The sequence below is a fragment of the Glandiceps talaboti genome, chromosome 17 (assembly GCF_964340395.1).
Source record: "Glandiceps talaboti chromosome 17, keGlaTala1.1, whole genome shotgun sequence".
Classification (NCBI taxonomy): domain Eukaryota; kingdom Metazoa; phylum Hemichordata; class Enteropneusta; family Spengelidae; genus Glandiceps; species Glandiceps talaboti.
The window spans coordinates 5,971,225-5,996,447 of record NC_135565.1 but is presented as its reverse complement, the minus strand read 5'-3'; the positions used below and the strand labels follow the sequence as shown (position 1 = coordinate 5,996,447).

The window sequence follows — 25,223 nt, the reverse complement described above, 5'->3', positions numbered from 1 at the left end:
CATAGGCTACCATAGGGTCCATTGAGAAATGACGCATGGCATACAAAGTTTTTTATTTCAGTCTCTTAAAAAATATTTAATAACTAAAAATCTAACAAGAGTTCAACATTCAGTGATTGACATTAACATTATTAAATTCAATATTTTCATGAACATACAATTCAAAAGAAAGTAAATGAAAGTTAAAGTCGTACGTACTACACGTGACGTCGTATCTACGGTCCTAATTCTCGCCAGTTCTCGATACCCAAACTTGTTAACTAAGCTAGGGGGTCAAATCATCATGATACATTCGTTCGTCTGACAACATTTAACTCAATGGTTTTTTTTAAATATTTGAAGATTAGAAGGGTCATGTCATAGGGAAAGGACATGGAGGGAGGCTACATTTTAGAACACGGAATAGAGAAAGGGTAACATTTTACACGCAAGACCGGGTTTGATTTTCCCAAGCCCTCCAACGTCTCTTGACGCAAAAAGTCGACAAATTATTGAAATGCTATAAGCTAATATTGTAATAATATTGCGAGAAGTTCAAGGTATAGGGAGAAAAGAATTACACTACAAAATTAATCAAGGAGCTTTTTTTTCTCTTTAAGGAGAGGTTCACACAAAAAACAATTTGGCTTATACCATGCCAAGTCGAACAAAAAATATGGAATATATACACTGTTCTGCTGTGCTCGAAATATGAGTCAAAACGTTCAAAATTGCCATAACTTTCCTCGATTTGTCTTTGGTATTACTAGTGATGGTATAATTATGCGCTATTTGTTTTCGTTCAGTCGGAAAATACTAGTGATCTACGGGTTGTCACTACTCGCCTAGTGACTCGTAAATCCCCTTAGGTCACTTGCATTTTCCTTGGTTGAATTTGAACGAAGAGAAATGTTGGGGAATAACATCTAATGTATTGATTGCTATGGTTTCATATTTCTCTACAAATTACAAAGTGATAGTTTTAAAGTTAAGTACATTAAAATTGTCCTCCGATTCCTTTTCGTTCCTTGGGTGCAGTCCACCATTTTGTCACTGTGAGCGTAAATTCCACGACACGACCAGCTAGAACTAAGTTCCAGTATCGTTTTGCCGATGTCACGTCGTAACTCTGTATCAACCATGAGGACAACTCGAACGCAGAACTATCATTACCGCCCTCTACGGCCAATTCCGTGACTTTCATAGGTTGGGTTGAATATTCATTGTCGTATGAAACAAATGTTCTCTTTACGGTAACATTACGTTACGAATGTCAGCGGAAAAATATACTATTGCTTTCGAGAATGGGTGGAATTGAAATCAAAAAGAGGGGAGATATATAAATAGATAAAGGGGGTCATATATAATAAAGTATAACATCCGTGTAAGTGTTGTCCCACAAAAATATAAAATAGTTTTGACTCATTTAAGTAAATGATTTTGTATCAGTAATTCGTTGTATGTATCAAAATTTAATGTAGCTAGTTGTGACAGGGCGAGCGCAAATCCACGATCGGCAAGCTTGCAAAAAAAAAAAAAAAAAAAAAAGGCTTCGGAAGATGATGGCGTCCTTCCGTTCAAAAGCTTCATTTTGCAACTGTTCTCTTGAAACATTGCACGCAAGCAAATTAAAAGTCTCAGTCACGAGTGTTTCATTGCCGACACTGTAATGTCAACTATCATGATCACGTGGTATCTAATTATCATCACGTGATAGGTATCGAATCGTCGAGTTTCAAAACAGGAATTCAGATAGCGATAGAAATATAATCTTTGGAACTTGAACTTGACTCGAGGACGTCAATGGCCGTGGTCATGAGGCATCGCCATCGCTACCTCGTTGTGCGTAGAATTTTTCACTTCTGGTCCGGGTTGACCTGTAAATCAAATGATATACATTATGAAACCACGTGACGAAAAGTTCAAAGGTTATGAAACCACGTGACAAAAAGTTCAAAGGTTTGTATGTTGTATGTGCTGTAAAAACGGACAACATACTGGAGAGAATAATAATGGAAAACATATTTAAAACAGACGCAGCGGAACAATTGTGGGAAAGGTCTCCATCCAGAACAAAACAAGAGTGACACATTTTTTATTACTACCTTACTTTAAAGCTGCACTAGCTGCAATAGGAATGTTGTTTGTTTGTTTGTTGTTGTGTGTCTTTGTTTGTTTGTATTTTTTTCTTTTTTTAATCCAGTTTAGTTAGATATGATGACGAACTCGTAATATTATAGACTCTGAACAGTATTGAACCACATAGGGGTACAAGTATTTGTGTAGCTGTACACATAATGGTACAATAAATCCAATCAAATGATTTTAGGGTCCGCACCCAAAATGTCAACTCCCCAATGCGATCACGATTTCAACCTGTCGCTTTACTATTAATGGATAAAATCGACCTCTAACTAACATTTTCGATGTCTAAGTATTTTCATACCGATTACAAGAGGGGTAATGGTCGTCGTAAACCACAGTGTCTTTTACGGCACCGTCCACGAGACGTTATTTCGCAGTGTTGCTGCCGAAGAAATACCAGCTCTGGTTTGCAAGAATAGGGTAATGCGCCAAGCTAGAAGGCCCTACATTTCTAGTAATGACCACTTCTGTCCACGTGTACACGTACTTTGTATATCATGTGTTCTTTTTCAGACCATTTCCAACCACAGTATATTATAGAGCTACTTTCGGTAATAACTCTGAAACTTGCAACTTTACTTTTTAGCTTTTGAAGCAATTTTAAATGGCGGGAGAATTATTTATTTCAAATTTCTATACAGAATTAAAAATTACTTGGATCTGAGTGGCTATTGGCTGTCACAAAAAAATGATGTAAAATTTGTTACGATGATATTAGTCGCAAAACATAATTTCAGCTTCGTCATAAACCACAGCCTCTTTTACGGAACCGTCCAAGACCGCCCCTAGGGATATTTCGTTGTTCAGCAGTAATAACGTGCTCTGGCCTTCGAGAATGTATTTGAGTAGAAGATATATTTTGGTGTTGTGATCTATACCGGAAGTGTCAAAATTGTAACCTTGATATTGTAGAGACCATATCATTGATTCGGGGGGGGGGGGGCACGTGCCCCTTTTCTCGGTCGTCTGGCAATATTAAATCAATAATTTTTTTAATATTTCAACATATTAGAAGGGTCATGCCATAGGGAAAGGACATTACGGGGGGGTACATTTTAGAACACGAAATAGAGAAAGGGTCACATTTTACACGCAAGACCGGGTTTGATTTTCCCAAGCCCTCCAACTTGTAATTACCGAAGGGGCCGACTTAAGGCATGGGAGATGAAAACTACCTGTTGTTTTAACACCTCGATCGAACAGATTTTTGAAAATTAGTGTTCTCACTGTCTCAAAGGGTTATCTTTAAATTCTTCCCAGAGGAAATACATGTTATTTTACATTAGGTATACCGTTTTATTTCAAGTTTACTTCTCGTTGCGGAAAACAGGGACGATGTACAGCACACCCAACTACGTGACGTCATCGAATACCAAAGTTCAACTGTATCCGCCCATGACAGCATATCACGTGGTTATGGTTAACATGGCGCAGTGCACGTACGTATTGTGGTGTTGACATTGCATTTAGACAAATAATATCCATACAGAATAAATTTAGCATAAATCGTAGAATTATTAAAATTGTGCCAGGTCAAATTGATATAAAAACAAGCCCAGTGTCTTTCCTACAGACTTTGCCATGCATCGATACGTCGTACACGTTTAGCATTTAGAATTGCCTGACACATTGATAGCAAACATTGGAATATGACATATTCTATTACTAGTAAAGTCTTTTACGCTCTTTATAGTGGTCGATAGTATGGTCACATCAGAAACTATACGAAAGCTTTACAGAATAAAATAAGAAATACAATCCATCCAAGTTCAAGATCACTGCACCATTTCGTCACGTGATACACGAACAATGTAGTGTATTGTCCTTGAATACATACCGGCTCCGAAGACTTTTCGAAATTCCAAATGGTGTACAATGTATTGTTTACTCACCGTAGTGTGCCAACATGAGTCCAACTAAAATTATAAATCCGAGTAAAATAGCAAATATGGAGCTAACGAGTTGTAGAATTGTACCGATCCGTGCCATTGTTTCTGGATGTTGTCTAAATTTAACCACGCAGTCACCAACTGAACTTCTAAACGGAGCAAGTAACCTGTGACTGTCACCGCGCGCCCTCCGATAAATGAACTGTAAGGCGACTTTCAGGTATACAGGTAGCCGAGATAGGGGGATTTTCGTCGACTCAGTGGGATGGTAATCCAAAATGGCGAACGGAAAAAAATCGACCCTGAAGAGGACGGAATGACGAGCAAAGATAATCACTATGTAACTAGTGTGAAGTTAAATATTATCTTTTTAATGTAGTAAATCAAACAAAAAGTACGAACACCCGACCAACATTGCATGCCATAAACTATCCATCTGACCCCGATCCAAAGTCTCGCAATGTGAAATCAGAAAGTTTTCGCCTTTTCAATAAAACGGGTTTTTTTTTTCAACAAAGCAGGTAAGGGTTGTACAGTTGGTTCATAAATGTGGTGGTCGTAATGGGCGACAAAGATGAACTTTAGCCGCTGTTTTGTTTAATACGATAAAAGTGCGCCCTCACTGACAAAGTTGGATATTGTTTACCTACCACAAACCATGGACAGTGGAGCTGAGATAACCAACAGCAACGCCACGACCATAACCACATTTGGAATGTGTTTACGTACTTGAGTCCCAGGCAAAAATTCACCCGTTCCTGACAACCTGATACACGTACAAATATCGAATTGGGGTGTAGTACAATCATTTGTTTATTAGTAAGAGACCGGTCAGTTTTTCAGCCGGGGGGGGGGGGGATTTGTACGGGGGGGGGCACCCTGTTTTTGAAATTGGCAGTAGGAGAGGGGTGTCATGCTGTTTTGAAAATTGTGGATAGGGGGGTCATTGTGTTTTAGATTGTGATGGAAGAAAAAAATCCTTTTCTACAATGGCATATAGACTTGTCTGAAATGTGGTACATGTCAATATTTGTTCTTGTAACTGTTTCTTACATTAATTCTTTAATATTACTCATTAGTTCAAACATAACTATACATATACATATACATGTATTACAAAGCTATCACACTAGTTACAGAACATGTCATGTAAATGCTTGGCTGTTTCACAATCAATGCTTCACTTATATTGCACTTTGGGGCAAAAGTGAACTTGAAGGTTTCGTAATGGTAATCTTCATAGATAGTTTATTAATGAAGTTAATCTAAAATGTTCTACTCCTCAGTATGAACTTTTCAGAAGGTATTAATACACTTTCTATTTTGGATACTACATGTCATTGACACTACAAATCACCACATCTCATCAGATTCCAGTTTCTATTATACACTAGGTATGACCACCTAAAGTTCTCTAACATACCGGTGACTTTAATTTTAAATTACTATACATGCAATATTAATGCCCCTATACTGTCGGCATATGGTCAGTAATAAAGCGGTATCGCAAAGGTGGTTTTGAAAGTGCGCCAATTTCAGGACAACAGTGGATAGATTACTTTTCCAGGTTGCATAATCCCCAAACTATGTCGTTTGGAGACACGTTTGAAGATGTAAATGAGTATAGGCATTTGAATTCCGAATCTGTACAAGTAAATGTAGATCTTTTGAATGCTAGAATTACTGATGAGGAAATTTTAACAGCTGTGAGTGAGCTGAAAAAGGGGAAAGCTCCGGGTCCAGATGGTATACCTTCAGAGTTTTATAAATGTACTGTCAACAGGCTATTGCCGTTAATGAGTGATTTATTCAACGACATTTTTGAAACTGGAGTCTTTCCTGAGGGGTGGTGTAGAGGGGTTATCATACCACTGTATAAAAAAGGTGTCAGGTCTGATCCGAATAATTACAGGGGTATAACTTTATTAGATGTGTTTGGGAAAGTGTTCTGTGCCATTTTGAATAAGAGATTGTACGTTTGGGCTGAAGACATCGGGTCTATCTCCAGTTGTCAGAGTGGTTTTAGAAAGGGTTTCTCTACTATGGATAATATTTTCACACTGTATGCCATAATTCAAAACTATCTGCGTAGACGTAGGGGTAAATTCTTCTGTTTATTTGTTGATTTCGCTAAGGCTTTCGATTCTGTTAATTATCATTATCTTTTCATTAAACTACAATCAATTGGTCTTTCGGGTAAAATGTTTAATATCATCAAGTCCATGTACGATGATGTGAAGTCATGTGTTAAATTGGATAGGGGGATTTCAGAGTATTTCAATTGTGGTATCGGAGTTAGACAAGGAAGCGTACTAAGCCCTGTACTTTTTTCTCTTTTCATCGATGAACTTTACCAAATAATTACAAAAGCAGGATTTAAGGGGGTGCAGCTTACACAAGACATGTTTGATTTATTTGTCCTGCTTTATGCAGATGATGTTGTGATATTTGCTGACACAGTTGTGGGTTTGCAGCGTTTGATTAACTGTCTGGGCCAATTCTGTGACAAGTGGAAACTTAAAGCAAACTTTAAGAAAACAAAGGTGGTAACATTTCGAAAGGGAGGTCATAGTTCAAGGAACGAAAAATGGCATTTAAATGGTACGAGTATCGAGGTGGTTAGCTACTATAGCTATTTAGGACTGTTGTTATCATGTAGAAATAAGTGGTCTAAGGCAGTTAGTAATCTAGCTGATCAGGCCCGTAAAGCAATGTTTTCTATATTTAGTTTTGAGCGTAAAGTTGGCGTTATAACCCATGAGGTTTATTTTAAATTGTTTGATAGTCTAATCTTGCCTATTCTTTTGTATGGTTCTGAGCTTTGGGGATTTCAGCAGTTTATGCAAATTGAAATGGTACAACTTAAATATTGTAAACATTTTCTTGGAGTGCGACAAAACACTACAAATGAAGCGGTACTTGGGGATTGTGGCAGAACGCCAATTTTTGTAAAATCATTGACGAGATGTATAAAGTACTGGCTACGTCTTACTGAACTCCCCGATAACAGAGTTGCCAAACATGCTTATAAATTGATGCTGAAAATTGACGAAAGTGGTCACACGTCTTGGGCAACAGAAGTAAAAAATATTTTGCAATACTACGGTTTTGGTATAGTTTGGGTGTCACAGGGAGTGGGAGACACTATTTCTTTCGTAACGGAGTTCAGTCAGCGCGTATCCGATATTTATAAGCAAAATTGGTTTTCTGATGTTTGCTCCAAGGAGTCTTTAAATACATACTGTAATTTCAAGAGCGTATTAGAACCAGAAAAATATTTGTTGCAGCTTTCAGATGTAAGATACAGACATGCATTAGCGAGGATTCGATATGGGAGTCATAAGTTACGTATATACAAAGCAATGTACTTAAGAGAGGAATGTACTTAAGAGAGGAATTCTATTCCAGCTAACGTCATTACACTCTTTCTGCTTGATGTATTATATTATTTTTTGGTCACGTAGGCCTGTGGCCTGTAGTGATAATAAACATATTATTATATATTAATGCCCCTATACCAATGTTATGGGCCCATATTTATGTGACATGGGAAACTCATTTAAAACTTACATTTACGTTAGCTTTTCGAAGCTTGGAATATTACCTCAAAGGCTATGAATAACCCTAACATTACCCTAATAGAAGCAAAAAACTCTAGATCTGCCAGGGGGAAAACACTGAGGACTCCTTCACCCCCAGAGGTCACTCATGCATTCAACCAACAATCAGAAGCACGAACAACCTTTTACTGTCATAATAGTATTAAACTTTTCTTAAATATTTTCACCCAATTCTAATTTGAAATGATATTGTCTTTTAAAGATGTGAAATGTTTGCGAAGATAGTCTAAAATTGCCTTAAACTCCAAATCTCCCGTACCAATGATACTACCATTAGATGTGCTGACCTTTACTACATGTATATAATGGTGCCATTTAACTTTACGTTTCAACCCTATGTAATTTATAAAGCATAGTTTCTGATACTTGCTGTCTTGTAAAGCACGGATTGAGTTATTGCTTGAAATGGTCTGAATAGCCTAAATATTGGCTTTAAGAGTACAACTCCTCCAGGGCTTCTAGAGGGAGACCCCCTCGGACCACCGCATGAGGTGGACATATCCCAGTCTCAAGCGCTTCCACTCTTCCTGTCAAGATGCTATCAAAGTATATTTCAAAAGTATTTCAACCCTGTGTAGTTGCTTTTTACATGTCGGTGCTGTCTTGTAAAGTTTGGAAATTGTTGTCTAAAAGGGTCTGAATAGTCTTAAAATTGAGTTAAAAACCTCCTGGGGCTTCTAGGGGGAGACCCCCTAGGACCCCCCCCCCCATAAGAGATGTACACAATATTCCCTTCTGAAGCTTTCCCCCTACCTTGCATTGATTGTCAAGATGCTAGCTCCTTTTTGGATATATGTACCTTGTGCAGTCAATTATTATAATTATGATAGTGCTAACCCGGGATCTTATAAAGTAGATGCAAGACAGTCAAGCAGTCCACACTGAGTCACGATCAAAAAATACCTGTCATGTGAATATTACATATGGGGGGGGGGGGGGCAGCCTGATTTTGGTCTTACAGATAGGAGGTCAGTGACTTTTTGTCGGCCCGATTTAAGAATGCCCCCCCCCCCTCCCAGGCTGGAGAAACTGACCGGTCCCTAAGATATGGTTAAGTAAGTTAATTTCTACAGTATATACAAACATTACGGTATTTAGACATACATTGTTTAACTAACGAAGTAGTGGTCTGAGATTTATGTATGTATGTATGTATGTATGTATGTATGTATGTATGTATGTATGTATGTATGTATGTATGTATGTATGTAGGTAGGTAGGTAGGCAGGCAGGCAGGCATGCAGGCAGGCAGGTGGGTAGATACGCACGAGCATACCTGAATGTGTTTGTTTGCAACATGTTTCCCGGATTCCCTGTTTATTCCATATCAACCATTATACTTTATGGGATGTAGATTTCCGACTGTATCAGATATTGGTGTCAGAAGAAAGTTTTAGAGGTGGCATACTGACAGTTTCTAAATATTCACACCAAGTAAAATCAATATCAATATTGGACCCATACAATAAACAAATTTTATAGTTGAAACGTTTTGACAAAGTGATCGTAAAGGCGTGTACACACACGGATAGTACACATAATAGCCCCATCTACACGTAGGTCGTCCTACCTGAGGCAGTCCCAAGTCCTAGATAGATTTGTGTCTTCACGTAGGAAGGTTACGTCGTAGATGTCGCGCGTTCCCTCCTAACAGTACATAGGAAGAAGTCAGGTTTCGGGAAACCTCTCGAAGGTGTCCTAAGTCAGGACGGTTTCAAGACAGGTTCAGGACGCGTTTGCGTCTCCAGGTAGGATGTTTAGTGCCGTCTAGATTGGGCTAATGTATGTATCCATACACATCGACACACACACACACACACACACACACACACACACACACACACACACACACACGCGCGCGCGCGCGCGAGGACACCCAGACACCCAGAGAGAGAGAGAGAGAGAGAGAGAGAGAGAGAGAGAGAGAGAGAGAGAGAGAGAGAGAGAGAGAGAGAGAGAGAGAGAGAGAGAGAGAGAGAGAGAGAGAGAGAGAGAGAGAGAGAGAGAGAGAGAGAGAGAGAGAGAGAGATGCATGCAAGCCATGCATACACACAATGAATCGGTCCAACCCGTTATTAAAGACAGAACAAATAGAACATACAACCACCAAACATTTGGCAAACATATATGCATGATTGCGAATTGGTAGTCTAGAGGCTATCCATGGCTTCGAATATCAAAATCTCTCTTCACCGATTAGGAATACATCATGTTGAGGTTATAATTTCGCAAAATACACTGTACAAAACTTGAACTTGCGGACCTAGTCTCTGACATCGCAAAAAACATTGACAATGGACTGATCACTTTCGATATTTTCACAGATCTTAGGAAAGCGTTTGACAAATTAAATCACAACATTATTTTAGACAAACTGGATCACTTCGGAATTAGAGGCTTACCACTTCAATGGTTCAAGAGTTATCATTCAAGTCGTCAGATAACTTTTCCTCCTCGTATAAGTTTATCAAATGTGGAGTCCCACAGGGTTCGATTTTAGGACCCATTCTATTTCTTTTGTAAATAAATGACATTGTACTCTCAACTAGCACTTCTGATTTTTAGACTTTTTGCTGACGACACAAACTTGTTTAAATTTCTCAACGACTGTACAGTTAACCGTGCAATGCAAATAAGTTAACTATAAACTCCGTCTCCGAGAAGACAAATTACATGCTAATTAAGTCACCCAGGAAAGTTGGTTGTGCATATTACAGGTAAGCTGAGTGTAGACGGGTTCCCGGTAGAAGGCGTTCTATCAACTAGCTGTTTAGAAGTCTCCATGGACCAACACATGAATTGGAAAACTCATATTGAAAAATTAAACAAATCAATCGCTCCATTAGTAGGCATTATATCCCAAATTCGCCATTTTGTTCCAAGGTCAATTCTCGTCCTCATTAGACTTGTTAATTGTAATACATTTGTGGATAAGATTAAAGTACCATTTTGTAAAGCTACAATTTTTGGCAATACGGGTGTAGTTATAAGAAAGACAAAAGGATTTCAACGTTTGGCCACTAGGAGTGCTATTCACCTGCGGCTTTCAGACAAGAAGTAGAGAAACATGGAAACATGTACATGCATGGCAGGTAAAACATTTCCTCACGTTTGATGGCAACAGTTGGCGGTATTCTCAACCAATCACAGTTTTCTAACTTCATTTCAGATTACAGTCTTAAGGAACGCGAGTTTATTTTGTTGAATGTTTCATCATGCCAGTCAGCTCTGATTGGCTCCTCTGGTGAAACATCCTCTTGTGACACGACACTTCCTTTCAAAATGTCAGCAATGAACGATAAACAAATTCAATCAATTCCAAACGGCTCAAATGCACAGAGATGACGTAGAACACGTTTTTTTTTTTTTTTTTTAAAAAGGTTAGCTTGCTTGACACTGACTCAACGAACAGCACATGTACAAAATAATCAACACTTTCACAAACAAAATATAAATCATGTTCTCCAAGGCAGTTTATTAAATGAAATAGGCTCTTGCCACATAGTGTAGGCAAACACTAAAGCACAATGCAACACAAGGACTTTCAAATTTTCTACAAAACATATTCACATTTCTTGGCTAGTACATTACAACTGACAGCAATAACGACCACACTTACTATTACCAAATCAAAAAATACTGCCAATGGCAATGTGCACAACTGAAACCCAATGTCTGACGTACACATGCAGTGAGAGAAACACACGTCGAAGATGAAAACACCCCTACAGGATAATGGAACATCCCATAGACAAGTGATTATAATCATGCCTCATAAGACTACCACTGTAAAATAATGAGTATTTCGAAAGAAAATAACTTTTGGATGCACCTTGAAAACCACTTATCGGATCCTGTGTTCGAATGTTTAGGCAGTTTTTGACTCCGTCGTTTACACACACACACATCTGCACACTCAGACATTTCACCATTCCATGAGCACTACTGAACCTCAGTTCAGTTGTGCTAAAAATCCAATTAAATCTTGTTTCACCATTGCCATAATAATGCTCTATTATAGAGAATTGCCTATTCCAAGGGACAAAAGCAAAGATGACTGCGTATTAGGGCAGGTCAATTAGGGTTGCCATGGCATTTCTCTCATGTGACATGGCATTTTTTTCAAACTTCAAATGCAAGATTATCCAGGTGCTACGTACAGTGTGATCTAGATGCTGACAAAGAATGGTATTATCAGTTGGAAAGCACACAAGTGAAGCCATTCAAATCAAGTCCATGTGTAATCATTTCAGCAGCAGCCAGTTTCCACAGCACATTAAAAGAATAGCCATCACGTTGTGTGTGCTTATCATGTCTCTCTTATGGTTAGACCAGAGTTGAAATATGTCTATCTTTGTTTCAAAAACATCATGTTTCCATGTGTGAAACACTGAGGCAATTTATCGTTTGTAAGGTGCAGTATTCTACTTACTATTAAAGTATACTCCACCATCTTTTTGTATTGGTAGAATTCACACTTGATATTCAGATATAGTACATCCAAAGATCCAATGGTAGAATTCAAATCAGTATATACATATTATATATATATTGAAATGTTGTTGAGATTTGTAATATGCCATTAACTGTCACAACGCCATGGTACAGCTAACATTTATTGGGTCTGAAAGATGGCTGTGATAGGCCTGTGTAGCAGGCACCGACCGACTAGAGCTATGACAGTCCTATTTTGTCAGGCCTGTAGCAGGCCTGACTAGTTTGACCTATGACAGGCTTATTTTGTCAGGCCTGTAGCTGCTGTGACAGGCCTATTTTCTCAGGCCTGGTCGCCTGTAGGCCTGACTAGTTAGAGATGTGACAGGCCTTTTTGTCAGGTATGGCCATTCAGATCTGTGGCATGTCAGTTCCATTAGGCCTGTCTGTAATAGCTCAAGCCTGTAACAGGAAGTGTATATTTAGCTTTGCAGAAGACAAACATGTCCAAAAATAGCTCAACATGGATTTTATGCAAGTACTTGCATACAAGTACAAAATTTAATTAAACTCAGTTTTTGCCACTATGAAAATAAAACAACTTCCACTAAGTCACCATTTCAAATATTACAACTTTTTCATTCATTTGGCAGATAAAAATATATTCTTAAACAAATAAATTTACAGATCATTTACTAGAATTTCCTACAACCAATATGGCCTGGGATTTTCTTATACACCCAAGATGGGTTTTACTACTTTGAAATGGGGTGACCATACACCAGTTATCAGAAAAACAAAAGATTACACAGTTTAGCCACTAGGAGTGCTGTTCAGAAGCTTCTATTGCCCAGTCTTATTTGGAAACTGCATTCTCACAAATGTTTCTCATGACACGTCCTTGCATTCTTAGTCAGTTCAAATAGTATTCTTTTTTAAAAGTTCAATAAGGCAGTGCCATAATTGTCGAGTACTGTAGCGTAATTCGGATTTCACATTTTTTTCAAACATTTCTAAGGAAAAGTGTGTTCATTCTCAGTACACAGGGCCCCCAATACTCTTTTGAATAGAAGACTGCCAGTTGGCTTACTGGTATATGGCATACTATACTTTGCAAAGTGGGTAACTGGAATATTGTCACCAAGATCGGAAGCGACTTTGTGTCATCCTACCCTCACTTTACTGAGTTGTAGCTTGATGGGGGAGGGTGGCGCACACCCACATGGCGTTTCATACAGACAGGCTATGCTGACTAGTGAGGGTGCCCTCACATGGTGTATCATTGAGATTATGCTGACAACAGAGGACACCTTTACACAGCATAGCTTAGAGACTAATTATCTTTCTGGATTAATTTGTGAAATTATGCTATTCTAATAACTAACTCGTAATAATAAAACTAAGTTTATTAATACCTCAAAATTGACAGCATTCATTAAAGCATAAATCATCTTTCATTATTTCACGATGACAAAATATTTACAGTTTCAAGCAATAAAAATAGTTCAAAACTGGAAATTTAAAGATATATTTTTATTTATATATAATGTGAATTTCTGAATATTGTATTCAATTTGATTTGATTACAATTTCTCATTTATTCTTGCATTTTTTTTTGATTGATGTCTTTCTTTTTTTCTTCTCACTAGATTTGTGTATGGTTGAATGACCTTGAATATTGTATATAAAAAGAAATATTTGATGAGAGGGTAGAGAAAATAGATTCTATAAAATGAATATTAATAATGCAGTAAAAAAACAGAATTGGCTGAATAGTAGTTTAGCACACACCCATTGTTAAAGTGGCCATATGGATAACGATTGGGTATTTATTTTGGATTTTTAATTCATGAAACAATTTTATCATGGCTTCCCGCTTGATAAATCAACCTGAAACATCTTTGGGAAAGTCTGCTTGTAACTCTATAATTGGCAAAAAGCTGAATGATTCTTTAATAATATCAACCATCTCTGTCTCTGCAAACATGGTTTCGTTTGTTCGTTCTCGATTTTGCAGCTCCAATAATTTCATTTTTTGAATTCCAGACTGGATTATATAATAATATATAATGTATGTCATCATAAGACCGTCACATATCAAAGCCTGATTGATCTAAATGGTAGAATTTACACTTTTTGTGGTTTTCTGAACTTCAACAGTTAAAATGTTGTCAGTGTAACTATAAATGCAAGTTATCTTCTGTGCATACATGGTAAAATTTTGGCAAATAAACACTATTAATTAGTCTATGTGTTGAGACTGAAGGAGCCAATACTTTGGGTGTTGGTTGTTCTCTAAAAAGTTTTCTTAGCTATTATATTTTTGGATATTTGTACACCACATTTGTGATTGCCGTGTTTCTAAAAGACACAAATGTGAGTTCTGTTCATAATTAAATTTCACTGTTTGCACATTCTGTGGACAAGAGAAGGCTTGTTGTCACAGCCTGAGCAAAAATGAGATGGACTGCATGCATTATGAATTGTATATATCCTCATAGTGTACAAACGGTTCCTGTCCCAACCCATTTTATGCATTATGGCTTTGAATACTATGAATTTTTAGTTAGAAAGTGTAATGACAGTTTAAGCTTTTGCTGCACGTAAGCATGTAGAACTCTCAAGCTGTTACAGTCCTAACAAACTACAAAGCTGTGATTAACATGGGTGCCAGGAGCAGTGTGCCCTCTAAGTCTAAGCCAATTTGATGCACACAAATTTCTTGTGATGCACCAACATTTTGTGTTGCCCTATCTCTTACTATGTGGTGAAACTCACAAGAAATGCCAGTTTTTATCATTTTGACTCACAAACAACAAAATTGCGCGGTCAGTAGAGGGCACACTGACCCAGTGGAATAGGAGAGCTTGGACACCTTTATGTCAGCAAAGGTGGACTACTTCTACGACATTACGCAAATATCAAAGACAATAAAAAAAAAAACATTTCACAAATATAAATTGAAAAACTGTCGTATAAAATAACAATGAATGCTGAAAAACATTAAATATTGTATCAGTCTTGACTTTGCTCACAAAAATGGTATAAATACAAATTCACAAAATAACAAATACTGAAAAATACTCTTCAGTACCAAACATTTTTCTCGTTGACATCATTAACAGAAATGTTTGTGTTTTTTTGTAAGTTTTTTTTTTATATAGTTCCCACCATAATTTTGTCCTAGAGTCATAAAAATATCTTGCATCTATCTAATGATTTTTTAAAAGTGGTTAAATTATGATGGAAATTCTAATTTCATCTTGGACTGATATCATTTGTCTGTTCGTTTATCTACACATTGTGTCCAAATTTTGTCAGCAAGTCCTCAAATATGGACATTCTAATTCTTCAGTAATTTTTCACCGTATTTCACATTTCTTTTGGCCCTAATTTATACAAATATACTGTTTTGATATATCGTTGTCAATTTTGCCAAAAAGTGATCAAATTAACAAGTTTTCATTTTTCGATGAAAATTCGACCTTTTCTTGAACATTTTAAATGATAAATTTCTGTTTCAATTTTGGTGTGGAATTATATAGAAATGTGCCTTCTATAATTTCACACCAAAATACATTTCGGTTTAAAAAACTATGTTTATTTTTATTGTGGAAACATTTTTACCCCCATATGTTTGGTACAGGAAATATAAGACTTAAACTATGTACGGTACCCTATATTGCATTCTGTGCCTTAACATAAAGCCATCAAGTGAGACTTCAATCTAATGAACTAACACATCAAATGCTGATGTACTAATGTAACAAACTAATGTATTCATATTGCTAAGCAACAAAATATAACATAATATTGTTACCTTCATGTTACTAAGCAACATAACAAGGTAACACTGTATCGTTAACTTCATATTGCTAAGCAGCACAATATTATCTTCATATTGCTAAGCAACAAAACAAGGTAGCACATTATGTTTACCTTCATATTGCTAAGCAACAACAGACAGTAACACTATCATTAATTTCATATTGCTAAGTAACACAATATTGTTATCGTCATATTGCTAAGCAACATAATTAAAACTATCAATGGAGAAACTTTCCTATAATATAACAAATGTTTAAAAATTACAATATTTACAGAATATAGTAGTCTTGATTACTTATAGTGAACAATTTCATTTGGCCTCTTTTTCCTCTTGTTAACTCTCTGTGGTTGATCTAGTGACGGTCCAACATAATCTGGTAGGTATTTCTCAAGTAGTCTGGTCAGGAACTTGTCAACTTTCTTTCCAGCTCTTCCAACAAGAGATTCCATCTAAAACACAAAATACATTGTTCGGTTGAGAAAGGATGAATGTTTAGACCAAATTATAAGCAAGTGAGAATTCTCTTCCAACAACTCCACTGTACAATATCTTACCCACAACTCTCTCTGACTGGTGAGTTTGGAGGTTCCTTATTTAATAACTTTTTCAATAACCCATTTTCAGTATAATAATTATGTTTAAATAATATGAACAAAAGTGTGTTTAGGAATCAAAAATAAAGTTCTAAATTTTGTATAAAAATGTACTAACAACTAAATAAAACACTTTTCAAAATCAAAATATCACTAACTTGGGTAGTCAGTGTATATGATGAGTTTTAATATCAAAATTTCTTACACCTATTCAAATAAATCTACATCTTTGGCAAAGTCATAACAGTTGCATATATTTTCCTTAGTTTCATTGCAAATATTGTGCATGTCTTTCAAGAAAATCTGTTGACAAATTTCTAATATTGCTACTCCTACAATAAATCATTGATACCAGAACTGATGAAAATGGGTATTCAGAAACTCATCCGTGGCAATTCTACGCTTTGTAAATGTCAAAAATGTTTTACAAAATCCTGTACACAGGTGAGATTTGTCAGACTTCAAGGAGATGATGTCCAACACTACAAATCAGAGAGAGTTGTGGGTAAAATAGTGTACAATGGACTCCATCTAAATATAAAATAAGACTAGTTGGCATAAGTGCCGCATCAAGTAGACTACCTACATTGAGTTGCCCCGGCAACATGAACAGAGATAGAGGATAATACTTTCTCCCTAGGAACTATGTGAGCAAACACTTTCCGTGATCTCAATATAGTGTGTCATCTATCAGTGAGTGAACAAGACAAACAGTTTTGCAGTTAAAAGCTCTTAGCTTATAAATTCATGTTGCATGGAGTGTATTCTATATTTGCCAATGTGTATGTCAGGTTGTCGGTGGCCGAGTGGTTAAACCACTTGCCTTTTACCACTGCGCCGTGGTTAAGGTTCGAACCCCATTCAGGGTTTGATTAAATTTACCACGCTGTAAGTAAGAAGAGTGTCGTTCAGTTTGACACTACTGGACAACGCAGGTTTTCACGGGGTGTTCCGGTTTCCTCCTGCATTAACATTGAACCCATGAGGGATAGCCCTCACTGGACTTCTTGGGAGACAAGTGTTTATATGCTTAAAGGACTATCCAATATAAATAAAGATAATTATGTTAAATCTCTTTAGATTTAACCGATGTAGATACTTCCACCATTAAACAGAGCAGTTTGTAAAGACCCGTGGACTGTCAAGAGATAAAATTTCATCTCACAGTCATCTTTATATTTATTTTTAGATACTTACCCCATTGAATAGAGCACAGTTTGTGAAGACCAGTCGACAGTCAGAGATAAAATCTTCCACATTTTCATAAGAATCTAGTTTACATTTGATAGTACTCAAGTCCATGGGATGAGCTACTATCTTATAGTAATTAGGCACCTGTAAATAATGAAGAAAATGTCACTATACAAGCTACCTGTAGTTGAAGTATAGCGTTTGGATGACGGAAAATATCATTCAAAGATTAGTAGTGTTAGTCTGTAAAGTGTAACATGTTGGGGCACCCTAATGCATCGGGTGACACCCCCACCCACCCACTCACCCACCCACCCACCCCATTCATGTCTGTATCAAATGCAGCCATTCCTAGTATTCTGCAATCAATTCTGGTTGCAGCCAATCAATTATGCCTGCCATCATTTTGTGCTTTCTTTTCAAAAACGTCCATAGTGACCCCTGATTATATTTTTCTTTAGTATAACTGAGAACTGCAGTAAGTTTTCTTGAACAAAGTACAAATGTAACAACAAAAGTTCAGGATTTGTATTTCAGAAACACATGCAACACAAGTACATTACGACAACTTCACATGCACTACCTACGAGTAAGACATAGAGAAAGTTTAAGACTGTATATACACCAAATAAGATATGAAATTTCACATACATCTTGTTCGCTTACCGTTTTACTGACAGGTTCATGGAATGGGGGACTTTCATTATGACAAAACAGTTCTAGCAAGATTCTTTGACAAATCTGAAAAAACAAGGTCAACTATATTATCTTTCACAAGTCAATAGGTACAATGAGAATCTAAAGATTTACTGGAGGCTTCTAACCTCCATTCTTGTTGTCCCTTCTCCCCAAGTTCACTTTCTGCCTTCTTCCCCCAGTTCATATTCTCTCCTCTCACTTCCAGGTCATGTTCTTCCCCCTCCCCCTCCCAGTTGATGTTCTCACCTTCCCCTCCAACTTCACGTTCTCCCCTCCCAGTTCACGTTCTCCTTTTTCCAATCCCAGTTCATGTTCCACTACCCCCCCCCCCCCCCCCAGTAAGTTACTGTCAGGTACATGCAACAGATTTATTAAAACCAAAACTAATCATTTCAAAAACAGTTTTTATCCTACTTCTGGTCATATTTATCATAGTCATCTGTAAATTTTGTTTTTCCAAATCATATTTTCAACCCAAGTTTCACAGAACCACTACAAATTTCATTGTACAAATACATATGACAATAAAGTATTATTATTACAACATTAACCACTTCAAAGATAGTAACTGTTCTAGATAAAGGCTTAGGCTTTTACTATATCGTTTAGATTCCATCTCATTATCTCATTCATTGCTTATCCTACTCTAATATCCCTGAAATGTTTACACCTGTTTTATGGTGCAGTGATCACCATTGCAAGTCACTGATTGGTGGTCCTGAAATGTTTACACCTGTTTTATGGTGCAGTGATCACCATTGTAAGTCACTGATTGGTTGTCCTGAAATGTTTACACCTGTTTTATGGTGCAGTGATCACCATTGCAAGTCACTGATTGGTTGTCCTGAAATTTTTACACCTGTTTTATGGTGCAGTGATCACCATTGCAAGTCACTGATTGGTTGTCCTGAAATGTTTACACCTGTTTTATGGTGCAGTGATCACCATTGCCAGTCACTGATTGGTTGTCCTGAAATGTTTACACCTGTTTTATGGTGCAGTGATCACCATTGCAAGTCACTGATTGGTTGTCCTGAAATGTTTACACCTGTTTTATGGTACAATGATCACCATTGCAGGTCACTGATTGGTGGTCCTGAAATGTTTACACCTGTTTTATGGTGCAGTGATCACCATTGTAAGTCACTGATTGGTTGCCCTGAAATGTTTACACCTGTTACAGTAGTAACTTTCACAGCAGTCACTGATTGGTTGTTAGGAAAGTAGTGTTTTCTTGTCATGGAAAACTTACTTTATGTTCGTACTCGTCCATTTGAAAGTTTCCTTTCCTCTTCCGTGACTCTTCTGTTTCATCACTGTCTTCACTAGGTGGACTTATATCTTGACATAAACCACAATTCCATGTATCACTATGGTAACAGATAATATGTAGAGAATGTAAATTTATATTCTCCCCTTTCCTCCCATGTATGCCAAATCAGGTAAGTAAACTTACCTCAATGTACATGTAAGTGATGGGATGTCAACCTGTAATGGCATATTTGTGTGATAAGTAATTTCATTACGGGGATGGTAAGCTCACTAAAAATGTTCATGCTAACTATACTAATCCTGGTAAGTGACCTTACCTTAGAGTACAGGTAAGTGATGGGATGTCAACTTGTAATGGTGTACTTTTGTATTAGTGATAAGTAATCTTATTACGGGGATGGTAAGCTCACTAACAGTGTTGATGGTAAGTTAAGGTAGTGCTGGTAAGTGACTTTACCTTGGAGTACTGGTAAGTGATGGAATGTGACACTGCAAATGGAAGACTTTGGGACAAGTATCACAACACAAGAGATCACCCCCATTATGACAACATCCACAATAATCTTCACTTTCATCTTCGTCATTTCTAGGCATTAATGGACCTGGTGATGTCCTGTCACTGTATTCACCGTCACCTTGGTCACTTTTATTCTTCTCTTCCTGGATACTTGGAAACGTCAAGTTCAGCTCCTGACACAAAAGATGGAATTAAATTAGGATTGTGATGATTTTATTATTTTGAGAAAACTGAGCTATTGTCCATTCTTAAAGATGCATCAAGACATGCTGAGACATTACATACAGAATTACATGTACGTAAGACACAGTGACTCATAACATACAGACTTGCGTAAGACATGGTGACTCATTCCATACAGACTTGCGTAAGACACGGTGACTCATAACATACAGACTTGCGTAAGACATGGTGACTCATAACATACAGACTTGCGTAAGACATTGTGACTCATTAGATACACACTTCACTGAACATGACTGACTCATTCCATACACATTTAGACATTGCGTACATGCTTCAGCGAGTGACTCAATTATGTACACACTTCAGACATACCGACTCACTGGATAGGATCTTTCAGGTAAACCTACATGCATGAAGTGGCAACTTGTGACTTGAACTAGGCAAGTGGCCAATTACAAATGCTTAAAATCTATGCAGGAGTCACTTATATTTTAGCAGAGCTATTGGTGGTAATTTCAAATTCAAAACACATTCCTATGCTTCAAATTGCATCTACCTTGGCTTAGTGTGGAGAGCTTCTGGAGATAGTAACACTAAGACAACTCTCTCTGCGTTAGGAGAGACTCAAGGGGTCATATTCAAATTATTTGGATTCTTACGTAGACATACTCCATTTCATGCGCACTGTATATACATTTTCTACTCACTGGGAATAAAAACGATTCATCATCAACTCCAGCTCTTTCTTCACGTTTCACAGTAAAATCTAACGGTGCAGCACTGCAAGCACTTGGTTCATCAATGGATCGCCTTTCATGTTTGATTCGGATTCCTGTAGTACTACTAGTTTCTGGTGTAGTTGTACTTCTATCATCACTGAAAACAATGGAAAACAAAGGGTTTATTGTTGATAATGATAATAGATATGATCAATTTCTTGAATAGATATGATCATAGAGCTGTACAATTATTACCCCTTTAAATCTGGTAAAACCTGCCTGGATTGACAAACTTTATTGTAACTTAGGTGGGTAACATGAACAACGAGGGGGATACTCTGATACACTTGCTCACGGTTTTACATGTATATCTTGTTCTATGGTGTTTGACAGAAACCTCCGTAACAGAGGTAGAGATACATGTACATGTAGCAATCTAGAAAACTGATAGATTACATGTATATTGTTTCGTTAGATAAGTGTGCCACTAAGCCAATTTGATGCCACTGACGCACACAATTTCGAGTGATGCACCACAATTTGGTGTCCATATCTCTTAGTATGGGGTGACACACAAGATATGCCAGTTTTTATTTTTTTTGAGTCACAATAACAAAATTTGGCTATTATCAAAGGACACACTGCGTTAGATTGTGACTCACGGATCATGCATGTACATGTATACATGTAGGTGTTACTGATGAAAGTTTCATAGATTTCCATACATGTACCATATATTTAGTGGGGAAAAACATGAACAGTTTGGGAACATGGGGAGATGTTTCATGTTGTCCTACAAACAACACTATGGAAGAAAACCAATATAGGGTTGTTGGTGCCTGAGTGGTTAAACCATTTGCCTCTTACCACTGTGGTCACGCTGATTAAAGTAAGAAAAGAGTGTTGTTCAGTTTGACTCTTATCGAGCAATGCAGGACCCCCCCCCCCCCCCCCCCCCCCCCCGTACTCCAAACAAAGAATGACTGTTGCCTTATTCAGCAGAGAGAAATGAAAAGAATTTGAAAGATATCTGTGATTACCTTGAGCTTGTATTACTAGCAGGCCTAGAGGTATTTGGTGGTAATCCTGAGGCATCGATATGACTAGAGCTGGTACCACTGGCTGGTGACGGTGTATCCTTCCTGGCAAAACTACAAGATGGTCTTTCAGTCGGTGACAGGGACTCGCTTTTGATTTCAGATTTTGTTGAGCTTGTCTGTTGCTGTTGTCCTCCACCATTAAAGGGAACAGTCACTGCCATGGTGGGTGGGCTTGACGGTAATGTTTTGTTTTCACCGCTAGCACTGCTTACTTGGTTATTTGACTGGTTAGACATGTTCATGAATACCGATTCTTGAAGGTCGCGTACAGATGGACTCAACTGACGCAACGTACTCGGTGATAGGCGTGTCAGGCTACCTAAAGACACAACTTGCGATATCACAGGATTACCAGAAACTGTCACAGTTTGTGATAATGGTTTCGGTGCAATCGGACGCGGATGTGTTGCTTGTCTTTGATTACCAGCACCATGTTGTTGTTTAGCTGTATTATGTGGCATATGAGAAAGCACAGGAGGTACTTCCTTCTTTAGTCCCTCTTGCTGGTGTTGTTGTTGTTGTTGTTGTCGTCGTTGGTGTTGCTGAAGATGCAACTGAATTTGTGCTTGGTGTTGCTGCAACTGCTGTAGCTTCTGAAGATGCTGGTTTTGATACTGAACTGTCTGTTGAAGATTTGCGTTTTTAATTTGCAAATTTCCATTGCCCTGTTGTTGAGATCCTTGCCGTCGTTGTTCCACTAGCTGCTGTAGAGTTATTTTCTGTTGTTGTACTCGTTGTTGTTGTTGTTGTAACTGCTGCTGACTGTACATGACTTGTCCATACTGCGGTGGTGACAATTGCGTTTGGGAACCGACAAAAGCTTGACCCGGTGCCTGTTGTATAGCTCGGTTGAGCTGCTGCACAACATTTTCGGGGTTATTTCCTTGTCCGGATGCATCGCTGATCAACAAAACACCAAATTTTGAAATCTGTTTAGTTGCATTATTCATATCAAACAGAAACTTCACGTCCATGCCAAAGATCGGTGACTTGATGGCGGGCAGGCGCAACACTGCAATTAGTTGATGAAGGATCGTCTTCTTAGTATATAACAAGGCTGCATTACTGCCGCCATGAATCGCATTAGCAGTGAAGCTCATACAATGATCAACTAAATTACTCAATTGATGCACCTCCTGTGCTTGGGTTTCCAGCCGTTTTTTCTTGATTGCACATGTTTCTTTTAATTCGGCTAGCAAACGTTTCGCCCTCCTGTTAACTTCATTAATCAGAGTCAACATAAATAATCTTATGTCCTGTGATGTCTTGTTTTCAAGATCATGAATCTGGTTCTGTTTCTCTTTGATTCTCTGCCTAGCTGTACTTATATACTGTTTCTTCTCTTCTAGTTTTTTCAATAATGCCGTCATTTGTCCCTTTTGTCGGGCTGCGGCCTCATTCACAAACTGATATCTGTAACGAGACAATAGCGATATCAAATTACATATACATACAAACTGATATCTGTAACAAGACAATACCAATATCATTACATGTACATACAAACTGATATCTGTAACGAGACAATAGCGATATCATTCCATGTACATACAAACTGATATCTGTAACGAGACAATACCGATATCATTACATGTACATACAAACTGATATCTGTAACAAGACAATACCAATATCATTACATGTACATACAAACTGATATCTGTAACGAGACAATAACAATATCATTACATGTACATACAAACTGATATCTGTAACGAGACAATAGCGATATCATTATATGTACATACAAACTGATATCTGTAACAAGACAATACCGATATCATTACATGTACATACAAACTGATATCTGTAACAAGACAATACCGATATCATTACATGTACATACAAACTGATATCTGTAACGAGACAATAGCGATATCATTATATGTACATACAAACTGATATCTGTAACAAGACAATACCGATATCATTACATGTACATACAAACTGATATCTGTAACAAGACAATACCGATATCATCACATACATGTAATTGCATAATGCTAGAACCCCATGATATGGGAGTACATGTACCAATGTGGCATATTTGGGGTATTTAAAATGGGACACCACTCCAGGAAATGTCCAAATAAGGTCACTGCAGTTACCAATCCAGGTTGTGATACAGCTTTGACTTTCATCAGTCACTTAAAGCAAAGGTATTAGGTTCAATATTGTTGCCCAAAATACACAAATGAATTATTTCAAATTTGATGGGATATATGGTAAATTAGACTTACTTGTGCTCTTTGTGGCCTAAAAGTTGGCAATCTCTACACGTTAACTTATCACAAGTTTCGCAGTACAGTTTGAGAGGTTCTTGTTTATGTAGTGGACACATCATTTGTTTATCACGCACTTGACTAACGCTTCCCTTCTGACCCGCTTCGGCCGATTCTTTCGGCTGAATCACATGATCTTTAGTCATTCGTACTCTCTGATGTGCTTGTACACATGTATCACATAGCCATTCAGCACAATCATCGCAATAGGAGGTTACTGAAGCGTTGTCGTCACAACTCGTACATTTCACGTCTGTCTCTGTTGTACTCGTAGTTGTGTTCTCACAGTTGGTAGTGATGGAGTCCAAGATAAAGAAGTTGTCAATGATGTTGTCTAATGTACGGGCATCCTGCTTGCATGACGGACATCTGATAGCTGAAAAATAGTTTAAAAAATAATCTTAATAACAATAACAATAAAATATATAATGCACATTATATTATAGCATTACCAATTCCAGTGAATTTTGTTACGTCATCGCTGTACATTATTACTGATAATGTACTCCGTTATTGGGCATCGCGGCCCCGGAACGAGCATAACAATACAAGCGTATTTGTTCTTTTTCTTCATACGACTAGGTATTTTTTCGAAATGTATGTTGTTACTTATGATTGTCATTTCCACTGTTTAAAAATACAACACATTCATGAAACAAATTTGTGTTCACAGCAGTTCATTGGAGTGTATATGTGTGTTTACGTGTACGTACGTGTGTCGCTATGATTAGTATTCAGCTTCCGGGCCGAACATGGCAGACGATGTTC

The 25,223-nt window shown here is 37.5% G+C and overlaps 1 protein-coding gene across 2 annotated transcripts in view; it reads right to left on the bottom strand.

Moving 5' to 3' along the window:
• Positions 1-11,099: 11,099 nt before the first annotated feature.
• The window catches only part of LOC144447975 (transcription intermediary factor 1-alpha-like), a 29,532-nt gene continuing 15,408 nt past the window's right edge, over positions 11,100-25,223 (bottom strand). Inside the window, exons 2-9 of one of the 2 annotated variants that reach the window (XM_078138100.1) lie at positions 24,414-24,831; positions 22,114-23,586; positions 21,062-21,230; positions 20,109-20,341; positions 19,632-19,749; positions 18,332-18,421; positions 17,687-17,824; positions 11,100-16,345 (exon numbers count right to left, since the gene is read on the bottom strand). In XM_078138100.1, coding sequence (XP_077994226.1) covers positions 16,187-16,345; positions 17,687-17,824; positions 18,332-18,421; positions 19,632-19,749; positions 20,109-20,341; positions 21,062-21,230; positions 22,114-23,586; positions 24,414-24,831 — 2,798 coding nt within the window. In that variant the 3' untranslated portion in view covers positions 11,100-16,186. The remainder of the gene's footprint in view (positions 16,346-17,686; positions 17,825-18,331; positions 18,422-19,631; positions 19,750-20,108; positions 20,342-21,061; positions 21,231-22,113; positions 23,587-24,413; positions 24,832-25,223) is intronic. The other variant, XM_078138101.1, reaches the window with a different exon arrangement.